Source organism: Salarias fasciatus, chromosome 9 (assembly GCF_902148845.1).
Source record: "Salarias fasciatus chromosome 9, fSalaFa1.1, whole genome shotgun sequence".
Classification (NCBI taxonomy): Eukaryota; Metazoa; Chordata; class Actinopteri; order Blenniiformes; family Blenniidae; genus Salarias; species Salarias fasciatus.
In genome coordinates, this window is record NC_043753.1 from 1144503 (window position 1) to 1171159 (window position 26657).

The window sequence follows — 26657 nt, forward strand, 5'->3', positions numbered from 1 at the left end:
TTTAAGGCAGAGCGCCGGTGTGAGTCTGGACGGTTCAGGTCCATCGGCCGGAGTCTGAGTCCAAACCAGAGGGACTTTGTCCCCTCCTTAGTGACGCTTCGTCTCTCAGGACTCGTCTCCGGTCTTCACCTCCATCCTGAACGTTTCTAAGAATAACCACAGCGGCCCGTTTCCAGAGACGAGTCTTCTATTTTTAACACTTTGAAATTTCCTCCTTTGAGCCAAAATAAACTTTAAGATCCAGCTGGAGACGCTGCGGGACGATGCTTCCAGCGGTCCTTCAGCCTCCGAGGATCCAGGAACAGGTTCCGTCCTCACGAGTCTCTGCAGGATTCAGAGCCGCTGCTCTTTCTGTGCAGCTTCGTTTGTTCCTTCCACAAAGATTCAGGAGCTGAATGTGAAAAGTGAAAAAACTGAAGCTGAGATGAGCTGAAACTGACCTGCTGCAACCGCTGGTCCAGGACCAGGTCCTGGACCAGCGGTCTAAGTGGGGATACCAGACTTCCTGTCCCCAGACTTCCTGTCCCCAGACTTCCTGTCCCCAGGCTTCCTGTCCCCAGACTTCCTGTCCCCAGGCTTCCTGTCCCCAGACTTCCTGTCCCAAGGCTTCCTGTCCCCAGACTTCCTGTCCCCAGGCTTCCTGTCCCCAGGCTTCCTGTCCTCAGACTTCCTGTCCCCAGACTTCCTGTCCCCAGACTTCCTGTCCCCAGGCTTCCTGTCCCCAGGCTTCCTGTCCCCAGACTTCCTGTCCCCAGGCGTTCCCAGGACACCCTGGGAGACCCTGTTCTCGCCTGGCATTAACCTGCGTGTCGGGTACCAGGAGCACAGCGGGGGGTCAAGGCGCCGTCCCCGTCTTGACATCGCAGTGACGTGCGTGCGAGACCAGCAGGTCCAGACCGGTCCGGTCTCCATCAGCTCCTGCTGCACCGGTCAACAAGACGGTCCCTGAACATCTCACGGTATCTGCAGGGTCTCGGGGAGAACCTTGTCCACCAACAGAGCCTTGAGACCCAGGAGCTGACCAACCACCTCCTGACTTCAGCCTGGTGATGGACAAGTCCACCTCTGAGACCCGAGACCTCCGTCCACCTCTGAGACCTCCGTCCACCTCTGAGACCTCCGTCCACCTCTGAGACCTTCGTCCACCTCTGAGACCTTCGTCCACCTCTGAGACCTCCGTCCACCTCTGAGACCTGAGACCTCCGTCCACCTCTGAGACCTGAGACCTCCGTCCACCTCTGAGACCTCCGTCCACCTCTGAGACCTCCGTCCACCTCTGAGACCTCCGTCCACCTCTGAGACCTCCGTCCACCTCTGAGACCTCAGCCTCTGCTTTTTTTTCTTTAACCTTTATTTCTACAGGTTGTCCCACTGAGACCCAGAGTCTCGTTTACAACAGAGACCTGTGCAGCAAATATATGAATATTAGACACACATACAAAACATAAAACATTAAAATATATAAAACACTAACATGAAGCAGTAGAAACCACCAGTCGTGCTGTTAAAACGTCATCATCATGAGCAGTCCCCTGTGACAGGCTCTTCAGACTCTTCAGATCCATTTTAAATTCACCAAAAGGAATCCAGCTTCAGGAGCTTCACTTCTCTTTGTAGCTGGTTCCGGGTTGTTCCCGGTTCAGTGCGAGCAGGAGGGATGGTGAGGGTTCAGTATTCTGATGAACGGAGACTGTAGCGCGACCCAGAAGGGGTCATGAAGCAGGCCCAGGATGGATTTATGAATCAGTATGTACCCGTGCCCGGCTCTGCGCTGGGACAGTGATGACAGGCTGGCTTTGGAGTGTAACCTGCAGGGATGTGTTGATGGTTTACAGCTGGTTATGAACCTCAGGGCTCCATGATACCCAGAATCCAACAGAGTCAGAGAGCCGACGCATTCCTCTTCACAACATCACCACAGTCCAGGAGAGGCAACTAGACGCTGTCTGGCCTCAAAGGAAAACAGGATTTGTTCCTCAAGAAAAAAACCCAGTTTTAGTTTCAATTTTCTCAGTAGTTGATCAATACGGCTTTTAAAACACAGACTGTCATCTGAAGAATAAGTATTTATAGGAGGCTACAGTCTCGATAAGAGAACCGTGGGCAGACAGGATTCTAGAAGGACCGCAGGAACCTTCGTATTGTTAGAAAACAACGTTGCTGCAGCTTTGTCTCTTTCAGCAGCAGCCTGAGGCTGAGCCGCTGCTTCTGAATTGTGTTGGATGCAGATGGCAGATGTTCAGAGAGCTGTCCGACAGCGGCAGCGCAGCAGTACTTCGCTGAGTCGTCAGCGTAGAGACGTACAGATGCTTTCGTGTTTAGGCCCTCATCGTTACAGGGATGGTAAAAAGGGTTGGTCCCAACACTGAACCTTGCGGCACACCGTTAGTGGTGGTAAGAGAGGCAGAGGTGAGATCTCCGAACTGCAGACACTGCCTACGACTGGAGAGACAGCGCGAGAACCATCCAGCTGTGAGATCCACGGGCCGGTATTCAGACGTCTCTGGCAGGAGACGCCGTGGTCAGCTGGGAGGACCAGGAGGTCCTGGAAGTCTTCCCTCAGTCCTATAATGTCCCCGTGGAGGACAGCAGCTCCCGTCCTCTGTAAGCAGTGTTGGTGGAGACCTGCTGTCCCCTGAGACACCGGACGGGTTGACAGAATGTCTTGAAGGCCGACACGACAGCAAAGTCAATCACCGACCTCTGACCTTGGGTGTCCTGGTCCACCTGGTGTTGGTTGTGGACAAGCTGTGTCTAGACCAGAAGACCAGAAGTCCAGTACCAGAGCCCTGGGGTCCGGGTCAGGCTGGGACCTGGAGTCCTGCAGAGCTTCAGCAGCGAAACCGTCTGGATCTTCTGTGTTCCCAGGTTGAAGGTTCTCAGGAGGCAGTCGAGGGGGGCGGCCCGGCCCCGGGACCCCCCCTGGCCCCGGGACCCCAGCCCGGACAGGCCGGAGGCCCCGCCTCCCAGGAGAACGGCCTGAAGGACGGCCCGAAGGACGGGGACCCCTGTGCTGCCGAGGGCCTCCGGGAGCCCCAGGCTCTGGACACTCTCATCCCAGAGACAAGTGAGTGTGTGTGTGTGTGTGTGTGTGTGTGTGTGTGTGTGTGTGTGTGTGTGTGTGTGTGTGTGTGTGTGTGTGGTCAGCATTCATGTGTTTACACCCGGAGTCCACACAGCGAGGCTCTGACCAGATGTTCCTGATTCGGCTCCCAGGGTGGAACTTTTTGAAAACGGTCTCCATGGAAACGGAGAAAAGCAAATTTGAAAACACTCCGTCTCCGTAGAAACGGGATGCACCAAAACTTTTTAAAAACGTTCCAACTCTGTTTCCATGGAAACGGGGGGAAACCAAACTTCCTGAAAAGGCTTTTATTGTGACGGTCGGTTAGTTTCCTGTTCAGAGAAGACAGAGGAGCCGCTGTGTGAAGTCTGGGTTGGACTGCATCATGTTCTGTGTGTGTGTGTGCGTGTGCGTGTGTGTGTGTGCGTGTGCGTGTGCGTGTGTCCATCCCGTGTGCGGCCCTGATCACCTCATCTCCACCTCTCTATCTTGCAGGCCTGTAGCTCTAAACATCATCGCCTCCTCTCTTTTACTCCTTTACTCCTTTATTTTTTTGTTTTTATTTTTTTCATTCCCTCCTTTAAACCTTCACAGATTGAGTCTCTGGAGTTCGACCTCGCCCGGACCACCGCCTGGCCCCGCCCCCCGCCTGGCCCCGCCCCCTCCCGAGCTGACCGATGGGCTCGTTTTAGACTTTCTGTGGTTTTTCCCAGAAGCTCCGGCTGCTTGTCGTGGTCCCACTCGACTCTGTGTTCGTGACCTCGTGCTCCAGTGGCGACGCCCCTAAAGATCTGCTTCAGTGACCCTCCACCCCCTCCACCCTCCACCCCTCCCTCCCCGCCCCCAGACATCCGCCGCTGTATTTATTTATTGTGTTTTGTTCGTCCTGTTGAAGCAATACGGCTCCTTTCTTCAGTTGATTTCGCTCATTAGCGCACAGTAACCTGGGAAACGCACACAGGGGGCGGAGCCGCGAGCTGATTGGTCCGCAGCCCGGCGCTCGCCGCTCCGTCCCACAAACATATCCTCTTAATGCTTTTTATCAGAACGACTCAAACGATGAGTGGAAGGAAAACGACGATGCGATCAGAACGCTAACGGCTGAATTAGCTGCCCGCTAGCTTGAAATGCTAAAAGGTCCATAATAATTGAAATGTATTTAACAATAATAAATGTCAAAAACTAGAATAGTTCAAATGGAATGGAAGAGAGTGCTAAATAAATAAATAAAATGCTAAAAAGGCTTTAATTAATAAGTTAAGTGACTATACTTGCTAAAAAAGCTAAAAGTTTTAAATTAGCCTAAAGGTGCTAAAGTTTCTATTAGCTGACGCTGATAAAAGTGCTAAATGGCTCAATTGCCTAAAACACATAAAACTCCCTAAAAAAAAAGGAAAAAGTTTATATTTCTGAAGCAGATAATATTACCGAAGTTATAAACACGATAAAAATGCTACATTTCCCTAAAAATGTAAAAACAGCGCGAATTAAGCTAAAAATGCTGAATCGATTAAAAAAATGCTCTAAAAAACCTCAAACTGCTAAACTGCTACTGCTAATCAGTTCGAAAGCCGAATCTGAAGTCGGCTGTTTCTACCTTGGTGTTGTGGTTCCTGAACGTTCCGCCGCCGGACGTTCCTCGGTGAAGGCTGCAGACCTCGGAGCTCCGCGTCGAGACGTGGTTTTGTTGAGGGTGGAGCCGAGGAGAAGGTGTAGAAGCGTCGGAGTGGCGCCGAGGCGGAGAGACGTTGGACATCTGGACGTAGATGAAGGATCGGCGGAGTGAACCCGAGTCTCGTGTCGGAAGTGTCTCTGAATTATTCCTGTCGTGAACGCTGGACTCCAGAGCGGCGAGTTGACCGTTCGTCTGAACTCCCGGACTTTTGTTTGAAATGGGCGCACTCGCAACTAACTGGACGCTTTTCTTTCTTTACAAGGTAGCTAGCATGCTAACGGGATGCTTTTCTTTCTTTAGAACAGTAGCTAGCATGCTAACGGGAAATATTCCAGTTTGGCTTCATGTGTTGCGAAGCTTCAGGACGACAGACTCAGTGTTTTATCTTTTCGGGAATAAATGAGCGGATTTCCCAGATGAGACGTCGCACTTCTTTAGCTGTGAGGTGAGAAAGATTCTCTGATCTAAAACCAAACCGTCTTTCACCACGAGATGTCGCTGTGGAGCCACAGAAGCTGCTTCAGGGTCAGTTTTAGATATGAAAAGTTCCTCTCAGATATTCTTGTGAATGAAGTGTCTTCTTCACAGTGTGACCTTGTGACCTTTACACGTTTGTTTCTTTTTCTCTGACTTCAGTCTGGAAAATCCAGCCTTTATTCCAAAAGACAGATTTTAAACCAACGCTCAGAAAACAAAGGAAATATTAATCTGATCAATTCCAGCAACAGAAGAATTTTCTTCGTCAACCGATGGTGTTTTACTTTGTTTACATAATCATCATGTTCATCATTCATAGACGTCCGACTCCGTGCAGCTAGCTCAGCAGATGCTAACGAAGCAGACGCGAGTTCAGCAGACACTAACTTGAGAGACGCTAACTCAATAGATGCTTACTCAACAGACGCTAACTCAAGAGATGCTAACTCATCAGACGCTAATGAAGCAGACGCTAACTCATTAGACATTAACTCGAGAGACGCTAACTCAATAGATGCTAATTCAACAGACACTAACATCAAAGTCACTGGGTTTTTTTCTAGGAAATTTAAGTTCTGTGTTTCCTGCAGGACTTGAGAAAAACGTCTTTATCTGCTACATTGTGCTAGTTAGTAGCTAGCTAGCAGCTCACAGACCATTTTCATCCCGCCATGTGTTCAAAATGCTAACCGACTCTGTGACGCTTAATTTCCCTCCTGCTTCATTGGGATTTTCTCCGTTGGGAAACTTTTGACTTTTGAGTGGCAGCGATCGGAGTGCGGAACGTCTTCCTTCTTCAAACTTTCAAAAAGGATTTTTTTGGGAAAGACAATGATGTTTGATGCTTTAACATAGCAAAGAGGGGTGAAAGAGAAGCTTTTTGATCAGACAGCGCGTTCTCAGCGTGGAGCTGTTGCTATGGAGCTAGCAGAACGCAGCTAGCACAACAGAGCTAGCAGAACGCAGCTCGCAGAACGGAGATAGCAGAATGGAGCTGTTGCGAACAGAGCTAGCAGAATGCAGCTAGCAGAACGGCGTAGTTTGACGGTTCTCCAGATGATTTCTCTTCTTTTGGTGCCTGTTAGGAACTGAATTCCAGCTACAGGTGAGCTTTGCACACGGATGTAAATACATGTCGTTGTCGAGGAGCTCAAGTGCAAAACAATAAAAAACCTTCGTTTGTTAGTTGGTTTTTACGGGAAGTACATCAGTTATCACGGCGGTAGCGGTGATTGTTAGCGGGACAGGTTGAGCTCGTTTTCACCTGAAGAGGCTCCTGAAGGTAAAGAATGTCCTTTGAGATTTATTGCAGTAAGTGTATCTATGGTTGTGTTCCTGTGGCATCTCGGCGCCTTTTGCTGTTGTCGCTCGCCGGGATTTGAACCTGCAATCAATCCAGACCCCCAACACGCTTTGATTCGCCGTGGAGAAACGATCCAGAGCCTCGAGTCCAGTCGCAAAACACAGAAAGGTTCCTTCGACCGGCTCGGGGATCTGCAACCTTTGGCGAGGAGAAGAAGAAGAAGCTAAATCCGCTAACATGGCTAACAAAAACAACAACAGATTGAAAACGTAAAGTCTTTAAAACTGTGAAGAACATTTGAAGAAGGGAAAAGTGAAACTGCTGCAACGACTTCAACCAAAAAAATTAATAATAAGTGGACGATGGTAAATTAGCTAAAACAGCTAATAAAAAGGGTAAAATGGCTAAAAACTGCTAAAGAAGTTAAAGCTGCTAAATTGGCTAAAAATATTCAAACGCTACAACAGATAAATACATCTGACATGTCTTAAACTGTAACAAAGCATTTCAAAGTAAAATAAGTAAAAACTAAAAATTAGCTGAGATTTGTTTAAAAGCTACAATGGACACAAAGAACTCTAATTTTAACAATAGCTTTGATTCCTAACATGGTTAAAACTGCTGAAATAACTGACAAAAGAAAATGAGTTGTTAAAAGCCACAACAGCCAAGAACGCCTTCAATAGCTAACATTTGCTAACAGTGTTTCAACCACTCAGTGGTAAAACCGCTAATGTGGCTTAAGCGAGCAAAAAATGTGCTAAAGCAGCTAAGAACCGCTAAACAGCTAAAATAGCTACAACAACCAAAAGCTGTGTAATGGTGAGAATATTTATTGAAGTTGTTCAGTTCCTGAAATGCTCCATAAGCTAGCAAAGCAGCGTTTTCTTCATTTTGACGTTTGACTTGGTGAAAAGCGAGCTTTGATGCTCTTGAAGGTTGCAGAGCCTCGGTTAGCTAAAGCTAAAGCGACCGCTGTCGGTTTGTAGCCTTTTGAGAAATCAAAACACCAAGCAGGACAGAAGCTAACGCTAACGAACGGCGGCGCTGAACATCACGGGGGACTCTGTGCAGGCGGATGCTAATTGTGGAGGTTTTCGTATCAAGCGCATGCTATGCGATGTGGGTCTGCGTTAGCGAACTCGTTGTGGTTTGAGTAGACTAGCTGTCGCCGTGGAAACATATCGGTTAGCCGAAGACTTCCAGCATGCTAACAAACTACAATGTAGACCTGCTTTATTTACAGAACCTCCTCAGCGCTTTCTTTTTTGTGTGTTTTTCTTTTTTTCATAATTTGAATTTTATTTTTGGTTTGAAAAAGTGTTCATTGTGATTTCTTGTTAATTAGTTATGTGATTAATAAACATGGAATAAATCGGACTAAAACTCTTTATGTGTTGATTCTTCTTGTTGTGCATCTTCCGAATTTTTGCTAATTTTTATATTAATTTATTAGCAGTATTAGTACTATTAAGTTTTTAGGATTTGTTGCTTTCTATATTTTATATTTTACATATTATGTCTGTTCTATAAAATAATATTTTATATTTATATTTTTAATTTTTCATTGAATATTTGCATCTTCTTTGGTTCACGACTGATTGGATCCAAATCAAACAAAATTCCAGTTTAAGGTTTTTTATTGAAAAATCCAGTGGAATTTCAGATTCATGAATTTTCACTTCTAGTTTAACCTGAAAACTTTTTTTGTAATAATAATTTGACTTGACCACCAGTAAATTCTAGTTAACGGCATGAAGGAAGAATAAAATGGAATCATATTTATATTTTCTGTAATGATATAACTTCACATAATTTGGAGGTTTGGACTTCTGAGAAAATGTACGTTTTTAGTAAAAAGTAAAAAAAAGTTAATCAGATGATTGGGTATTAAGAATTAATTTTATATAGTTGATTAGTTTTATTGAGGTAAGGAGGCATTCTTTTTTATTCCAGAGGGAATTGATTCCTTTATTTTTAGCGTTTTCAACAGTTTGAAGTCAGAAATTAAACTCCTGTCTGTCTGGGAGCGGGAGCTGCTTCCTGTTGTTCTCCTGGCGGCCGCTGGGGGGAGCTCGCTCTGTCCGCTCCGTGACGCCGCTCTTCAAACACCCGTAGAGGAAGAGGAAGCCCGTTGCTACGGTAACGTCAACGCGTCGGTCGTCGTGGCGGAATTCTCTGCTTAGATGTGATTTAGCACATTTTCAGACGCTTTGGAGACTTTAGAACGGAGCGAACCGAACCGGAGTCCAAGTTTAAACCTCGCGGTACGAAGCGTCTCGTGTCTTCCAGCTGCTTTGATGCTGACGTTGATGCTCGTGTGTGCAGCTAAGCTAGGCTAAGCTAAGCTAAGCTAACGCACAGCGGAGAGTTTCACTCATTCTCACCAGATTATTTTTCTCCTGACAGATATTCGGTGTTATTCTGCCTCCTGCTTCCTGTCAGGTCATCAAGGCGTTAACGGGTGAGTGTAAATCTACAGAAAACACATTTAAACGGAGCTGTTTTCCGTCTCGCGTTAAATCTGGTGAGAAACATTAAATCTAAAAGGATTTTAAAGCACGGATTATTTCGCTGTGACCTCTGACCCTTCACGGTGGTTCAGAACTTTTCACTTTATTCTGAGCTTCCAATGTGGAAATAAAGTGAAGAAACGATTGAAAAGTGTTACTTCTTGGGCTGGATTTTTACGTGTTCGTGTTATTTATATCATATTTTATTTTCATCCTGACAGTTTATTCAAGTTACATCTAATTTAAATTTTCCTCCAACTATTAATCCAAAGTAGCACAATTTCTACAAACGGAAACGAGTAGAAGAGTCCGAATGTTGATTTTTCTTTTCATTTCTTTAAACCCGTGGTTCTGAGCCGTGCGGGGGGAGTAAGCTCCACCTGAGTGTTTTCTGTAGCAGGTCCAGAGTGAGGTTCCAGCAGCTCTTCCCACTGAGGGATTCTGGGAAACAGCAGAACGGAAGAGGCTCGGAGTCCTCCGGTCCACAAACTGACGTTTAATCCCCACAGCGCCTGAGTCCGGCTGTTTTCAGGAAACTTAAACGTCTGGGAGTGATTTATGAAGGAAGCAGAGGACGGAGGATGTGCGTGAGTGCATGGTGAACGGGTGCAGAGTGTGAAGGTGGTGTGATTCCAGGTGTGTGAGGCGCCATGGCGAGCCAGCGACCTCCGTCCGGTCTGGGCCGTCCCATGAGCCGCAGCGGCGCCGGCAGACCTCCGACGGCCGTGCGACCCCCGCCGACGGCGATCCGCGTGGCCACCGGGGTAAGAAGGGGGCGGGGCTCTAGATCAGGCCCCGCCCCCGCCCCGCTATAACTCTGATGGTTTGTCCATCCAGATGGTTCCAGGTACCGGTGGACACCCGGCGATGCGGGCCGGCGTCCCGGCGCCCGGAGTCCTGGCGGCGCCCATCAAGGTGCCGGAGCGGCCCGTCACCCAGCAGGGCCTCAGCGGCATGAAGACCGGCGTGAAAGGTACGGTCTGCCGCCGCACGGCGAGCCGCCGCACGGCGAGCCGCCGCACGGCGAATCACCGCCCACCACGCCGCCGCCTGACAGGTGACGGCGTCTCTCCGCCGTCTCCACAGGTCCCCAGAGGCAGATCCTGGACAAGTCCTACTACCTCGGCCTGCTCAGGTACGGCTCCGCCACCGCCGCTCTGAAGCCACGCCCCTTCACACCGATTCGCCTTCACATGGCAACATTTAGCGAATCATGTCGTTTACATGTTGCTCCACTAGAGGGGACTGTTTGTTCAGTAATGGAACCACACACACACACACACACACACACACACTGGAAACACTGAGAATGAAGAACAGACCGACACGTTGGATTTGCTCGTTGGAGCATTTAGAAGTTGCGATTCCCCCGTTTCCATGGAGATGGAGGTTTTTCCAAAAGTTGTGTTTTCCCGTTTCCACGTAGCGTCATGGGAATGTTGCTTCACCGTTTCCATGGAAACAGAGTCGGTTGAAATATTCCGCTTCCCCGTTTCCATGGAGACGAAGATTTAGCGTTTTGAAAAAAAGTTGTGTTTTCCCTGGTTACCATGGAGACGGGCCGGAGCGTTCTGGATAGGCTGTGTTTTCCCTGGTTTCCATGGAGACGGGCCGGAGCGTTCTGGATAGGCTGTGTTTTCCCTGGTTTCCATGGAGACGGGCCGGAGCGTTCTGGATAGGCTGTGTTTTCCCTGGTTTCCATGGAGACGGGGCCGGAGCGTTCTGGACAGGCTGTGTTTTCAGAAGGCTCCCAGGGTTCCGTGCTGAGCGTTCGGTGGTTCTGGCAGGAGCAGGATGACCGAGCTGAGCTCCGAGACCAGCAGGCTGCTGAAGGAGATGGACGGCTTCAACCAGGAGAACTCCGTCTACCTGTCCTACGAGAAGAGGTGGGGCCCCATCCAGAACCCACCTAGTCCCCATCCAGAACCCACCCAGAACCCACCTAGTCCCCATCCAGTACCCATCCAGATCCCATCCAGCTGTCTCCTCCTGTCCTCAGGGCTGGGGGTCTGGCTGCAGAGATCAGGGAGCTGCAGGGTCAGCTGGGAGACTACAACATGGTAAAGTCACCACATACACACACACACACACACACACACACACACACACACACACACACACACACTCCCGGTTCCTTCACGCTGCCTTCCTCCCCAGCTGGTGGACAAGCTGAACACCAGCACGGAGATGGAGGAGATGGTGGACGACTTCAACACGGTGAGCAGAGCGGCGGCGGCGGCGGCGTCCGGACGCCGGACACGCCGAGACGTCCTCAAAGCGTCTGACGTTTGTCTTCTGCAGCTGAAGGCGCACAACGACAGCGAGGCCGAGGGCATCGACGCCGTCTTCACCCAGAGGAGACAGTGAGTCCACCGTCCCTCAGTCAGCTGGTCCGGTCCAGCTTCCTGTCCACATGGCGCCTCGGGACTCTTTGTCCTCCAGGCACCAAACGGGCGCAGTAAGGAGGGACGTCCTGATCCCGTCGGTCCACTGGATCCATTTTTGCCTGATCAATTTTTGGCAATCCGTCTAATGGACAGATATAAAGATGCAGAACAGTCGGGTAGCGAGATGCTAATGAGGCCCTGAGATGAAGCCTCATGTTGCTAGGCAACCGTCACTTCATTTAGGAAGCACCGGAGACACAGGAATGATTTACAGTTGATCTTTATTGATGTCAGACGGTAAATATGACCTCTGAACTCCACCTGGAGGTCAGAGTGATTCAGTCTTCGGCCAAATTTAAAAAGAGGACCTCTGACGGGGATCCTCAGAACCTGCTCTGGACCGGTTCTCAAGGAGAACCACGGATCCAGACAGAGGATGTTCCCGAGGAGACGTCTGTTCCCTGGACAGAGGGCTGAAGTCCCAGGCGGCGTCAGGAGCCGGGGGTTGGACAACCTTTACACAAACATTTCAAGTGAAAAAGCAAAGCGGCGGTCTGCACGGCGGCGGCGGTCTGCACGGCGGCGGCGGTCTGCACGGCGGCGGCGGTCTGCACGGCGGCGGCGGTCTGCACGGCGGCGGCGCTCGGCACCACTGGAAACACAACTTTTGGAAACGGTCTGTGGTGTGATGGGTGGAGGGTTCTGGGAGGGTTCTGGGAGGGTTCTGGGAGGGTTCTGGGAGTTAGCCATCCCTGTTAGCGTTAGCCGCGTCGGAACGCCGCCTTGCTAAATGTTTTCACTTGGAACGTTGGGTACCGGAACCTCCGCCGGCTCCCGGTCCCCTTCACGGTTCCGCCGGCGTCTCGTCTCCTTCGCCGCCGGCGTCCCGGATGTACGGGTCCTCGAAGTACTCGTCCTCCGCCTCGTCCAGCGGCCAGTCCTGGTTCTGGTTCTGGAAGCCGAGCGCCGGAGGAGTCCGGTAGCTCCCTTTCTTCTTGAAGACAGTCGTGACGAAGGTCCCCGGGCCGCCGCCGCCGTCGTCGTCGCCGTCCTGGCGCAGCCGCCGGTGCCGGTAGTTGTGGAACAGCTTGTACCAGGACGGGCCCTTCACCGCGCAGACGATCAGCGCCGAGGTGACCAGCGCCAGCGCCGCCACGCACGCCGTGAACTTCCAGGAGTTCCCCGGCGCCGGCGTCCGTCCTGGGGGAGGAAGGGAGAGGCGTTACCTTCTGCCTGCCAGGCAGAACGGGCCGGCAGTCTGCCCGGTACCGGCGGTCTGCCCGGTACCGGCGGTGCTGTTGTGGTTCTGGGTGGAGTTCTGCGTGGCGCTGGGGCTCATCGGCTGCTCGGACTCTCCCGGCGCCGTCGGTTCTGCGGGGTCGGTTCCGTTGTCGGGTGGAGACGGGGGGCATCGAGCCGCAGCCTCCAGAACCTCGGTCCCGACCCGGTCCGGTGGAGACGCACAGCTGACGGTTCCCCCTGAAGAACCGGGAAGAACCTCTGATGGTCTGGTCTTCAGCGCCGAGTGGAACCGTACAGAGCAGAACCTTACCGAGGCTCACGTTAGCAGCGTGGAGCTCTGCCACGGGGCCCAGCAGGGGGCAGGAGCAGTTCCAGAGGTTCCCCCGGAGATCCAGAACCTGGAGGCAGACAGAACCCGGATCCAGTGAAACAGGAAGACCCCGACCCTCCAGGTTCTGCATCCTTGGAGAACGTTGTTGTATGGAGACACTGAGGTTCTGGGTAGTTTAGCTTTAGCTCCGCCCACCTGGAGACTCGCCAGTTGTCCGGCCAGCCGGGCCGGGAGGCGGGTCAGCCGGTTCTCCGACAGGTCCAGGTGTGTCAGGAGATCCAGACCGGAGAACGCCCCCGAGTCCAAACTGCAGCACAGAACCTGTCAGCGTGCGGAGCGGGAACCCGGGGGTCCCCAGCGGGTCCCCGGCCGGTCCCCGGTGGGTCCCGGTCCCCGGCGGGTCCCCGGCGGGTCCCCAGCGGGTCCCCAGCGGGTCCCGTTCCCTGGCGGGTTCCCGGTGGGTCGGTCCCTGCCGGGGACCCGCCAGGTCCCTGGTCTTACCTGCGGATGTCATTCTTGGCGACGGACAGCGTTCTCAGATTCGGTACCACAGAGAAGAACCCGTCTGGGACCCGGGTCAGCAGGTTCTCCTCCAGCCGGAGCTCCAGCAGAGCCGGGTACTCCTCCAGGGCCCGCCGGTCCGTCGGGTCCAGGGCGATCCGGTTCCCGTCCAGCAGCAGCGTGGACACGCAGGAGCGGTCGGCGTTGGGCGGGACGGCGAGGAGCAGCCGGCCCGTCAGGTTCTGGATCAGCTGGAGGACAGAACGGCGTTTGTCTCGATGAAGCAGAAGGAACCGGAGGCTGAGAGGCGGGACGCCGAGTACCGGTTGGTCCTGGGGGTCGGCCTGGGCGAGATACCGAAAACTTATCGATACCGAAATTTAGCGTCATAACCACCGTCAGCTTGCCCATGTCGGAAAATTCAGTATTTTAAAAAAAAGGCAGCTTTAGCTGTGTAGGTGGGCAGTGTTTCTTCTTCTTCTTCTTCTTCTTCTTCTTCTTCTTATTCTTATTCTTATTCTTATTCTTATTCTTATTCTTCTTCTTCTTATTCTTATTCTTATTCTTCTTCTTCTTCTTCTTCTTCTTCTTCTTCTTCTTCTTCTTCTTCTTCTTCTTCTTCTTCTTCTTCTTCTTCTTCTTCTTCTTCTTCTTCTTCTTCTTCTTCTTCTTCTTGCGGATGGCACCATTTCAACAGGCACATTACCGCCTCCTATGGCTACAGAGTGGTATCAAAGAACAATCTAAATTCTGTTTATCAACCCTGTTAAAACAAGGTATGAGATCAGTGCATTCTGACTATATACTGCACTATTCAGGGAAAACGGATGAATTCCTTCTTTACTTAATTCCTCTTTGAAAATGGACCTTTCACTATCGTATGAGAGCAATCAAACAAAACATGCAAAACAGTTTCTGGAGCATTATTATTACATTTCTCACAATACCCAGTCATGTGCTTTCCGATTAGATGCAGAGAACGATTTAAATAGGTGTGACCCAACATTATTCGATTGACCACCGTTTGCTCTTTTCTCGTCCTCCCTATGCTCGGAACTGATTTTAACACACTGTTGATAATAGTGAATAGAAGTCTTCCCCGAGTTTCTGTCCTCCATCTAATTTGCCGTTGTTCCATAACCTTGGACCATATCAGTGATTTCCCCTCGTTCTTAGACAGAGATAACTTTACATCGATGCTGTTCCTAAGAAGAGCGCCCTTTGCCACCCTATCTGCTGATTCATTCCCGATGACGCCCATCTGACCTGGAACCCACGTGAATGTCACAGACATCCCCTGCTGAACGAGAAAAGTATACAACTGTAGAGCTTCAAACAAATGATCCTGCCTTGCAGATTTATAAGAAGTCAGGCTGTTTAGGACTGACACAGACTCTGAACATATTAAAAAGGCAGTTTGTCTGGTTTTGCTAGCCCATTTTAAAGCTTTCACAATAGCCAATAACTCAACGGTATATACAGACCAATAGTCTGCAGCGCTGGAGCCCTCTGAACATTTAAACTCTGGAACGACCACAGCGAGACCAGATCTCTGCCTATCAGGGTCTTTGGATCCATCAGTAAAGATTTGCACACAGTCGGAATACATTATCTCAACCCTGAAGACAAAGCAGTCAACAAACCTGCTTTCCCCTTGTCTTCAAGCTTTAAATGTAATGAATGAGACCCGCCAGAGGAGATTTTATTGTTCATGGTGGCGTTTCTGGTATCGTTACAGTGGGACAAAAACCTATAAGACTGATACCCAAATCAGGTGAACTACATCGTTTTCAGTCATGTTGAGTGCTGTAGATGTTTCCTGAAGCGACGCTGTGTGGACCGGAAACTGAGGAGGAGATGGTAAACAAACAAGCTCATCTGTGGCTCGGCACAGTAGACGTCCAGCTGTGTTCCATTCTCAGCTGCTCACCACATCACCCTGAAACATCTGGAACCGTGTACCATTAACAATTCCCCAGAGTCTCCAGTCATCGGATTTTCCCTAAAGCCCCCAGAGAAGACGTTGACAGTACCAGCAGAGTTCTGTCGGCTCTGGACGGCTGTTGCTGTGACAGTTAGGACACATAGATGTGTTTTTACCCTAATCTTGATAAAGTTAATAGAATTTGAAGAAGGTTGACCCCAAATAATGAGAAATAAAATAATAATGTTTGCACCACCTGAGCCAAACAGAAGTTTAATCCAGTACAATAAAAAGCTGTGATTACCCCCCCCCCCCCCCCCCCCCCCCCCCCCCCCCCCCCCCCCCCCCCCCCCCCCCAGTAGTTATCGTCCATTTATCGTTATCGAGGTGAACTGTTCAAAGTATGGTGATATTGATTTGAGGCCGTAGCGCCCAGCTCTACCTGGGGGTCACACTGCAGCGCGGGGCCCGGCGCCAGGCCCAGCAGGAGCAGGACCGGCGCCAGCCAGCGGTCCATCTCGCAGTCCGTCCGTCCGTCCGTCCGTCCGTCCGGCAGAACACCCAGACCCGCTGACACGGCGCCGCCCGGTCTCCCTGCGGTTCTGCTCTCAGAACGCGGAGTCTCTTCTGCCCGTCGGACGTGAGTCCAGCCGCCAGCACGGCACACGACCTTTGAACCTCGTAAAACCTGGATCAGCACTTCCTGTTTCAAGGCGCTCATCGACTTCCTGCTGTCAGACGCTGTTACTGATTAACGAGTCCAGCAGCGGAGGGAGGGGAGCCGGGGGGGAGAACGGCACCGTTCTGGACCGAGGAGGAACCTGGACTCTGTTCTGACAGACGGACCGGGAACCGGGCCCCAGAACTCCTGAACCACAGTCCTGTCAGCTCAGAGGGGGTCTTCCCCGAGGGGGTCTTCCCTGAGGGGGTCTTCCCCGAGGGGGTCTTCCCTGATGGGGTCTTCCCTGAGGGGGTCTTCCCCGAGGGGGTCTTCCCTGAGGGGGTCTTCGCCGAGGGGGTCTTCCCTGAGGGGGTCTTCCCGGAGGCGTTTAGAGGTTTTCGTCTCAGTTTACTGATTCCAGGTTGAAGGAGCTCGGAGATGCAGCCGTGCTGTGAAGTCGGGTTCCAGCTGGGTCAGCTTCAGCCAGTCGATACGCAGGACGGAGCAGGTTATCGGTCCAGTCCTCTTCAGTCCAGCTTCAGTCCGTCCTCCGTCCGTCTCTGGTCCAGGTCGGGGTGCTGCTGGACAGTGATCCAGCCGGTGTGTGTGTGCAGGAGGGAAGACGCCGTCCGGGCGGTGGAGGACGACATCGCGGCAGAGAAGCGCGTCACCGAGGAAGCCGTCCAGGCGCTGCCGTCCGTCCAGCGGGACAAATACTGCAGCCTGACGGCCGCCAACGAGGAGCTGCTGCAGGTACGGCGGCCCGGTCTGTCCCGGTCTGTCCCGGTCTGACCCCGTCTGTCCCGGTCTGACCCCGTCTGTCCCGGTCTGTCCCGGTCTGACCCGGTTTGTCCCGGTCTGATCCAGGAGCTGAGCGTCCTCCAGGAGGACCTGGATCTTCTCGCCACCCGGAAGAAGGACTACGAAGCGGTGAGTCTGGTGGACCGGAGGCCGGACTGACCCGGACAGCGGCTCAGAGACGCGGTCCCGTTCCAGGACCTGGCCCACCAGTACCACAAGCAGGAGGTGGCCCGGCTCCACGAGAACCTGTCGGCGCTGGAGGCCCGGCGGGACGCCCTGGAGGCGGAGCAGCGGAGCCAGCGGTCCCCGGAGGAGGAGCGCGAGACGCTGTTCCAGCAGGTCCGTCCAGCGCCGCTCACTTCCTGGTCCAGAGCCGACTCTGAGGCTCGCTGCGTCTCACGCCGGGTTCTGCTTCTCAGGTGAAGGAGGACAACCAGGAGATCGCCAGCATGGACAGACAGTACGTCTCCCCGTCCTGGTCCCGGTCCCGGTCCCGGTCCCGGTCCTGGTCCTGGTCCTGGTCCCGGTCCCGGTCCCCGTCCACTCGGGGCCTTCGGCGGTCTCCTGGTCTCGGCCTTCACGGGGTTTTGTTTTCAGGCTGTCGGAGATCAGAGATCGGACCAGGCAGATCGGCGAGGAGATCCGACACGTGGAGCAGGACTCCGAGGTCGCCCAGGGTAACGACCCTTCACCTCTCCACGCTGTCCTCGCCTGGCTCGGTGCCGACCGGTGAGAACCTTCTGATTCTGTGCCATCAGGTGAATGTCAGCAGAAATACAAGGAGCTGAAGAGGAGGGAGGAGGAGATCGACCGTGAGTCCCCTCGGCTCCGCCCACCAGCCCATCCGATTCAGTAAACACATTTCATGAGAGAACGTCTGATACAGACGTGCTGATGCTGCTGAGAACATCTGGAGGACTTGATCTTTAAAGATTCCATCATGTTATGAATGAGGCCGGAGCGGCTCCGCCTGGTTCCTGCTGAGGTGCAGTTCCTGCTCCGTCCAGCAGGGGTCACAGAGCTGCAGCTCTTCTTCCCTCCAGGTTTCCAGGATTCCTTCCAGGAGACTCGAGCCGCGGAGCAGCAGAAGCTGTGGGAGAGTCAGGAGAACGTCGTGTCTCTGCTGGAGACCAGCAGCAGGGTGAGGACGGGCCGCAGCCAGAGACGCCGGGGACACACAGCGCCTCAACGCGTGTGTGTGTGTGTGTGTGTGTGTGTGTGTGTGTGCAGAGCATGCTGAGGCTGCGCCTGATGGACCGGGTGACGGCCAGCGAGCTGAGGAACATGCAGGAGGTGCTGGTTAGCAAGGAGAGTGAGGTGGTCCGATCAGAGAGCACCGCCAAGGGCCTGAGCGCCGGTCAGGACACACACACACACACACACACACACACACACAGGTTGTCATGTAAAGTGAGCGGTGGTCCGTGGTCCTCTCAGAGTCCCGGCGGCTGCAGCAGGACCTGGAGAAGGTCCAGCAGCTGGAGGGGAAGATCAGCGGCGAGCTGAACTCTCTGAAGGAGCGAGTCGGCGCCATGGAGGCGGAGCTGCTGACCTACCGGGACCTGGACGCGCTGCGGCTGGCCTCCGAGCACAAGAAGCAGGTAGCCGCCGCTCCGCGCCGCCCGTCCCGGGCCCCCGGCGTCACGAAGTCAACGTGTGGACGTCTGTCTCGGCGCAGCGGCTGCAGGAGGACCGGGCGTCCCTGACCCGGCGGCGGGACGCCTTCGAGCAGCTGCAGGACGAGATGAACCGCAGATACGAAGCTCTGAAGGCCATGCTGCAGGACAACGAGACGCACGCTCAGGTGACCTTCTCACATCCACTTCCTGCATGTCTGTAGTTACTTCCTGTGTGGATTCAGTCTACTTCCTGCTTGTCTGTAGTCTACTTCCTGTATGGGTTCAGTCTACTTCCTGCAGGAAGGGGTCATTTCCTCACTTCCTGAGCTGGTTTCTGACTGGCTCTTGCTGTGAGGAAGGTTTTGGTGAATTGATGTTTTTGTGAACGTCTCCTGCTGGAACGTTCCGTCCTGCTGCAGAACGTTCCGTCCTGCAGAACATTCCGTCCTGCTGGAGAACATTCCGTCCTGCTGGAGAACGTTCCGTCCTGCTGGAGAACGTTCCGTCCTGCTGGAACGTTCCGTCCTGCTGGAGAACGTTCCGTCCTGCTGCAGAACGTTCCGTCCTGCTGGAGAACGTTCCGTCCTGCTGCAGAACGTTCCGTCCTGCAGAACGTTCCGTCCTGCTGCAGAACATTCCGTCCTGCTGGAGAACGTTCCGTCCTGCAGAACGTTCCGGCCAGTTCTCAGTGTTGTCCGTCTCGCCGCTGCAGCTGGTCAACCTGGAGAGGAAGTGGCAGCACCTGGAGCAGAACAACTTCGTGATGAAGGAGTGTATCCTGAACACGGTCCGTCCGCCTCGGCTCTTTCCCTTATCGAGAACCCGGCGGAGTTCCTCAACCGCAGCTCCAGTCATCGCCTCCAAGTCTCAGGAGAGCGACTTCGCCTCGGTGGCGCAGCGGGTGGAGCGGCAGGTGGCCGAGTTCAACCAGCTGCTCATCCAGGCGCTCAGCAGCTGAACCGGACCAGAGACCCCCAAGACCAGAGAGACCCCCAAGACCACAGACCCCCAAGACCCAGACCAGAGACCCCCAAGACCAGAGAGACCCCCAAGACCACAGACCCCCAAGACCCAGACCAGAGACCCCCAAGACCACAGACCCCCAAGACCCAGACCAGAGAGACCCCCAAGACCAGAGACCCCCAAGACCAGAGACCCCCAAGACCACAGACCCCAAGACCCAGACCAGAGACCCCCAAGACCAGAGACCCCCAAGACCAGAGACCCTCAAGACCCAGACCAGAGACCCCCAAGACCAGAGACCCCCAAGACCCAGACCAGAGACCCCCAAGACCAGAGACCCCCAAGACCACAGACCCCCAAGACCCAGACCAGAGACCCCCAGACCAGAGACCCCCAAGACCAGAGACCCCCAAGACCACAGACCCCCAAGACCCAGACCAGAGAGACCCCCAAGACCAGAGACCCCCAAGACCACAGACCCCCAAGACCCAGACCAGAGAGACCCCCAAGACCAGAGACCCCCAAGACCAGAGACCCCCAAGACCACAGACCCCCAAGACCCAGACCAGAGACCCCCAAGACCAGAGACCCCCAAGACCAGAGACCCTCAAGACCCAGACCAGAGACCCCCAAGACCAGAGACCCCCAAGACCCAGACCAGAGACCCCCAAGACCAGAGACCCCCAAGACCAGAGACCAGAGACCCCCAAGACCAGAGACCCCCAAGACCCAGACCAGAGACCCCCAAGACCAGAGACCCCCAAGACCCAGACCAGAGAGACCCCCAAGACCAGAGACCCCCAAAACCCAGACCAGAGACCCCCAAGACCCAGACCAGAGACCTCCAAGACCCAGACCAGAGACCTCCAAGGCTAGAGACCCCCAAGACCCAGACCAGAGAGACCCCCAAGACCAGAGACCCCCAAGACCCAGACCAGAGACCCCCAAGACCACAGACCCCCAAGACCCAGACCAGAGACCCCCAAGACCACAGACCCCCAAGGCCACAGACCCCCAAGACCCAGGCCAGAGATACCCCCAAGACCAGAGACCCCCAAGACCGAGGTCAGAGAGACCCCCTCCCAAGACCCAGGTGATCCCAGCCACCACACCAGGAAGACGACCAGGCGTCGGTCCACAAGCGGACAGGAAGACCCCCAGCAGCCAGGAGGACCAGGCCCCAGGGGAGGCCCGGGGAGGAGGTGGATTTTCAGGGAAGTGTCGGTCCGGGTCTGGACTGCTGGACTGACTGAAGCTGTGGAAATGGAGCCGTGTTCAGTGGAAATCAATCGGGATTCCTCCATTGTTCTTTTGTTCTTGAGTAATTGATAAAAGTAATAAATTACCAAAAATTGATAAACTCAGAAAGTGGAGTGTGTGTTTTGAACTGCTGGGTTGCCGTAGTGACGCTCGCTTCTTTGATAACGTCTCAGGTTTCTTATTTCCTGTACTTTTCTCCGTCAGTCTGGATTTCCTAACGCCTGAAGCACACTGGATGTGGTCCGGCTCCGGTCCGGCTCCGGTCCGGCTCCGGTCCGGTACACCGCAGCACTGTGATTCACACCGCCTGCAGTGTCTCCGCAGTCCGCTGGAGGAGGTTGCCAGATCTGTCGCTGTCCCCCGAAAACAATATTCAATTCAGCTTTATTTATGAAGTGCCAGTTACAACATGGTGGGTTCTAGACACTTTACAGAGAAACCCAACAGATCCACATGAGCAAGAACCCTGCAGAACCAGGCTCAGAGGAGGAGAACCCTGCAGAACCAGGCTCAGAGGAGAACCCTGCAGAACCAGGCCCAGAGGAGAACCCTGCAGAACCAGGCCCAGAGGAGAACCCTGCAGAACCAGGCTCAGAGGAGAACCCTGCAGAACCAGGCTCAGAGGAGGAGAACCCTGCAGAACCAGGCTCAGAGGAGAACCCTGCAGAACCAGGCCCAGAGGAGAACCCTGCAGAACCAGGCTCAGAGGAGAACCCTGCAGAACCAGGCCCAGAGGAGAACCCTGCAGAACCAGGCCCAGAGGAGAACCCTGCAGAACCAGGCTCAGAGGAGAACCCTGCAGAACCAGGCTCAGAGGAGGAGAACCCTGCAGAACCAGGCTCAGAGGAGAACCCTGCAGAACCAGGCTCAGAGGAGGAGAACCCTGCAGAACCAGGCTCAGAGGAGAACCCTGCAGAACCCGGCCCAGAGGAGGAGAACCCTGCAGAACCAGACTCAGAGGTGGTCTTCCTGCTGTCCCGGTTGGGGTGAGGGGACAGAAAGAGAAGGAGATAGGACAGACAGGTTCTTGTGTCTACATACAGCAAGAGGAACAGTCATCAGTGACATGTAGCAATACAATGAAATTACATTGGAACGAGAGAAGGAGCAGAACTGGGAGCCGGTTCCACATGGTAGAACCCGGGGTTCAGTAAACCTTCCACCCGCTGGGTCCGGGTTCCTCCATTAATCAGTGGAGCAGCTGTTTTGATTGATGCCCAATTAGAACTGAACCCATTGGATCCAGGCTGTCTCAATGGATCAGCTGACTGATGTTCTGTCTGGATCCCTCAGTCACGGCTCTAGTCCACCTCAGAGACAGACTCTTGGTCCAGGGTTCTGGTGTTCTGACTTTTTGGTCTCCCACAGTGGAAAGAGAGAGAGAGGGCGAGAGAGAGAGAGAGGGGGGGAGAGATCATTTTATTTCCATTGAAGTGGACACAGGTTCACAGATTTATACAATAAATCCACGACTCATTTTCCCAACATCACCTTACAGAACAGTGACATAATAGTTGAGAGAGAGAGAGAGAGAGAGAGAGAGGGAGAGAGCAGGCGCGACCCCTAACTGTAAGCTTTATTGAATAGAAAGGTCTTCAGCCTCGTCTTAAAAGCAGAGACCCGTTTAACTCAATAGAAAGCACAACAAACCGCCATCTCGGTTGAAGATACACGTTAAAACCGTATTTTTATAATAACAAACACGTCATAAACACATGATTATTTCATCAACCCGTCCGACGTGTTCAAAGAAGAAGCTTGATTTGGCAGAAACCCGCCCAATCTGGCAACATGCCATTTTGGAGTCGTTTGACTTTCCTGCAGTGACAAAGTACAAAACCGTCCATTCTTCTAATGCGTATAATGACTACAGCTTGGTGTTTGTTCTATATTCTACCAGAAGAAGTAAAAAAAAAAAAAATTGAATATTAAGGCAAAAACACAACACAGATTTTATTTGAAAACATTTATTTTGGAACACGTATCGCGTTTCCTTCCGGCGCCCGACTTGCTTCTGCCTGGACTGAGGCGGCAGGGCTCCGGCATGCGGAAAAAACGATCCTTGCAGAAAGTTTCCGGAGCTCTGGACCGGCGGCGGGACTACGGATGAGCTGCGGTGTCCGCTCCACAGCCGGACTGCATCCAGTGTGCATCACAGTAAGGCTATAGTAAGACCATCAGTAATTAAAAAAAATATAAATAAATAAATAAATAATTTGCAATGTATTGAAGCGGTAAGGCTTCAGTGAGACCATCGGTGAGTGAAAATTAAAAAAAAAGTTCATGATTTTCATGTTCATTGTAAGGTTATAATAACACCATCAGTGACAAAATAATAATAATAATTTGCACTTTGTTGAAGCACAAAGGCTCTAGCAAAACCATCAGTGACAAAAAATTTTTTTTTAATTTTTATGCAATAATTTGTACTTTTTTGAAGCGGTAAGACTCCAGTAAAGACCATTGGTATGTGAAAATTGAAAAAATAAAATTTTCATGATTTTGACTTTCATTCAAAGGTAAGGCTATTTAAGACCATCAGTGCCAAAAAATTACATTTTTTTTAAAAAATAATTTGCACTTCTTGAAGAACTAAGTAAGTCCATCAGTAACAAAATAAAAATTGTTTGAATTTTTTTTTCCCATAATTTCCACTTTTTTGAAGTGATAAGGCCATCAGTGACAAAAAGCTGAAAATTCTTTTTTTAATAATTTGCACTTTTTTGAAGAGGTAAAGCTATAATAAGACCATCGGTGACAAAACAGACAGTAGTCAGTTGCTCAGAGGCGTCCAGCTGATGAGGGACCTCCGGGGGGCTTTTGGAACGGCGAGAGATGTGAGCTTCTTTTCAAATAAGGTAGGCCCGTGTCGACCTGTTAAAGGACTGTGACGCCTTGTTTTTGCTGAAGTTAGCTGTTGTACTGAAGGCGTGTTTGGCACTACGACCATCGGTGAGTGAAAATTGAAAAAAAAAAAAAAAAACCTTGATTTTCACTTGCATTCGAAGGTAAGGCAAAAAAGTTGAAAGATGTTTTTTTTTAATAATTTGCACTTTATTGAAACACTAAGGCTCGGTTACAAACAAAATATTAGATTTTTTTTAAATAATTTGCACTTTATTGAAGAGTTCAGACCACCTGTGAGTGAAAATTTAAAAAAAAAAAAATCATTTTTTTACTTTGTTAAAGAGGTGAGACCATCGGGTAGAAAATATTAAAAAGAAATTTAGTTCTAAATTTCCACCTCATTGAGGTTGTAAGGCTATAGTAAGACCATCGGAGAGTGAGAATTGAAAAAATAATTTTCAAAATGTCCACCTTATTAAGGTTGTAAGACCATTGGTCAGTGAAAATTGCAAAAATAAAAATTCATAATTTCCACCTTATTAAGGAGGTAAGGATATAGTAAGACCATCTGTGAGCGACAGTTAAATTTTTTTTTCAAAATTTCCACCTTATTAAGGTGGTTAGGCTATATAGTAAGACCATCGCTGAGTGGAAATTGAAAAAAAACAATAATTTTTTACTTTGTGAGGGGTGTAAGGATGTAAGACCATCGGTGAGAAAATATTTTTTAAAAAAAAGTTTGTTCAAAATTTCTTCCTCATTAAGGTGGTAAGGCTATAGTAAGGCCACTGGTCAGTGAAAGTTGAAAAAATAAAAATTCATAATTTCCACCGTATTGAGGAGGTAAGGATCTAGTAAGACCATCTGTGAGTGACAGTTTAATTTTTTTTTCAAAATTTCCACCTCATTGAGGTGGTAAGGCTACAGTGAGACCATTGGAGAGCGGAGAGGACGCTGGCGCTGATTGTTCGCCGCTTCTCTGCAAATCCGCCCAACCTGTGAGCCATTTCCACTGTAATCTTCTGCTAAATACTACAGTATGATTATAACACTCATGTTGCCGTTTTTTGAGAGTTGTTGAGTCGCGTTTTCCTGGGCCTTACCTGGATGATCCAGTACAGCGAGAGCGGCCTCTCCCCTACCTCTGGGTCCTGCCCGAAGCCGGATTACACCATCGGGTGCACAGCAGCGGGACAGAGCCTGGTCCGTCTGTCCTCACCGTATGATCTGCAGAAGCTGTCTCTGCACAGGGGCTAGAGAGCCTAATGGCCCCGGGTCTGGGAACCGAAGCTAACGCTGCTGTCAGCCGCCACTCATCCTCCACAGGAACCGGGTCGCCTTCACAGTCAAATGGATGTAAACTCGTGGATTGTCATCCCTGTGGAAGCCGTGGATCCTCTTTCCGGCCGGTTTATCCATCTTCGGGCGCGGCGCATCGGACACCTGGCTAACAGCAACTAGCACCGGTGCTAGCTCCCTCAACATGCCTGCAGACATCTCGGCGCGGACGTGGGTGCAACCGGACGGCGCACCATCGCAGTCATCGCTCCCGGATCTACCGCGCAGACCTCGTTACATCCGCCGGGGAACGGGCCGCCGGTTTTGGACTTGGTCCTCACTGACTCAGTTCCATTAACTGACCTTCACATCTACGACATTGGTCTCTCTGACCATCAGGCAATAACAATCAAGATTCCCATCTCCTCATAAACAATATCCCGGAAATTCCAAAAAACTTTTCTCCGCCATCCAACACCTTCTCAAACCACAGATTCCTTCCCTCCACTCCCCAACAGTAACTAACTGCAACAAATTCTTGGATTTCTTCACCTCAAAAACTCACAATCTCCGCTCCACAATCTCATTTACATCCAACTCCTCCCCATTCGCCCCAACCACACCCAGCAAAAAACTCTCTCAACTTTTTCTAACGACGCAGCCGGAGGTCGAGAAAATCATCCGTTCCTCAAAACCACCCACTTGCTCCTTCGACCCCTCCTTAGAGCCCATTCTGCAGACTTCAGTGAGTCCAGCAGGACGTCTCCATATTGAACATTTGAAACCGGATGTAAATGTGATTGGTCCAGCCCGTCACGTGACAGACACGGGGACAGAGGAGGCGCTGTGATAGGGCGATTAATGCAAAACTTTAACTCGTAATATAAAATCAACACATGATTTATCTGAAAATCAGAGTCTGGTGAAGCAGCAGGTTTTAGAAACTAGAGACAGAGACCAGAACCTGTCCTGAAACCAAAAGTTTTATATGTTTATTTGCACTCTGAATGTCACCATTTTCCAATAGGTTTCAATGACACCGGGGCTCTTTTTGAAACCAGCATCATCGCCCCCTGCTGGAATTTCCCCGGAATTACAGCTTTTTTGCACCTCTGCATTATCTTCATGTTTTATGAGCGGCGGCTGGCGCTTGGCGACGAAGAGACACTACGGCGACAGCTGGTGAGTGAAAATTGAAAAAAAGAATTTTCAAAATGTCCACCTCATTAAGGAGGTAAGGCTATATAATAAGACCATCAGTGAGTGAAAACTGATAAAAACAGTTTTTACAATTTTGACTTTAATTTGGAGGTAGGGCTACAGCAAGACTGTCGGTTCGTGATAACTGAAAAAAAAAATGTATTTCCACCTCTCCAAGGTGCTAAGGCCATCAGAGGGTGGAAATTGATTAAAAAATGTGATAATTTTTAGCAAGACCATCGCTGAGTACGGAGCCCCAGACATGACATGGTAAAAAAAAAAATTTAATTGTGGCCACGAATTACTAATTCGTTCCCACGAATTAATAAATCGTGCGCACGAATTACTAATTCGTTCCCACGAATTAGTTATATCATTCATATACTGAACAGTTCAGTAAAGTTGGCAGCATATTGACAGATACGGACTTTCAGTCTCAATAACTCTTTAACAAAATGTCAGTAACATACAAAGGGCGCCTGCATCCCATCGTTGTGAGGTGGACGATATGCTACAAGCTCATTTTTATTAAAAATATCTGTCTATCAAGCAGCAGAAACAATATTGATTTCAATCAGCACCCGGTAGTGCTGCGGGCTTCAGGGACCGTC

The 26657-nt window shown here is 51.3% G+C and overlaps 2 protein-coding genes and 1 long non-coding RNA gene across 10 annotated transcripts in view; 2 read left to right on the plus strand and 1 right to left on the minus strand.

Annotated features, from left to right (window-relative positions):
* The window catches only part of LOC115394055 (microtubule-associated protein 4-like), a 64436-nt gene extending 56528 nt beyond the window's left edge, over positions 1-7908 (plus strand). For 6 of the 8 annotated variants that reach the window (XM_030099190.1, XM_030099195.1, XM_030099193.1 and 3 more), the window contains 2 exons: positions 2869-3067; positions 3560-7908. In XM_030099190.1, coding sequence (XP_029955050.1) covers positions 2869-3067; positions 3560-3567 — 207 coding nt within the window. In that variant the 3' untranslated portion in view covers positions 3568-7908. Of the gene's footprint in view, positions 1-969; positions 1160-2868; positions 3068-3559 lie in introns of those variants that run through there. The other 2 variants (XM_030099191.1, XM_030099196.1) reach the window with 2 other exon arrangements.
* LOC115394076 (uncharacterized) lies at positions 15-18795 on the minus strand. The gene is made up of 3 exons (XR_003932005.1): positions 18724-18795; positions 10893-10901; positions 15-25 (listed from the first exon to the last, which is right to left on the minus strand). It is a non-coding gene; the product is annotated as an uncharacterized LOC115394076 (long non-coding RNA).
* On the plus strand, positions 8645-19599 carry ift74 (intraflagellar transport 74). The gene is made up of 21 exons (XM_030099205.1): positions 8645-8786; positions 8929-8983; positions 9669-9796; positions 9870-10005; positions 10119-10167; positions 10820-10918; positions 11032-11092; positions 11190-11249; positions 11334-11395; positions 16693-16831; positions 16946-17008; positions 17075-17218; positions 17299-17339; positions 17477-17556; positions 17638-17691; positions 17923-18020; positions 18110-18236; positions 18317-18480; positions 18558-18683; positions 19211-19271; positions 19350-19599. The coding sequence occupies exons 3-21, from the start codon at positions 9683-9685 to the stop codon at positions 19454-19456; spliced, it is 1785 nt and encodes a 594-aa protein (XP_029955065.1). The 5' UTR covers positions 8645-8786; positions 8929-8983; positions 9669-9682; the 3' UTR covers positions 19457-19599.
* The last annotated feature ends 7058 nt before the right edge of the window (positions 19600-26657 follow it).

Bases quoted from the DNA above. Each gene is read 5' to 3' on its own strand.
- ift74 (XM_030099205.1), top strand. From the start codon at position 9,683: ATGGCGAGCCAGCGACCTCCGTCCGGTCTGGGCCGTCCCATGAGCCGC. The intron at 17,340-17,476 runs GTACGTCTCCCC...TTTTGTTTTCAG, and splicing joins ATCGCCAGCATGGACAGACA to GCTGTCGGAGATCAGAGATC. The intron at 18,481-18,557 runs GTAGCCGCCGCT...GTCTCGGCGCAG, and splicing joins CCTCCGAGCACAAGAAGCAG to CGGCTGCAGGAGGACCGGGC.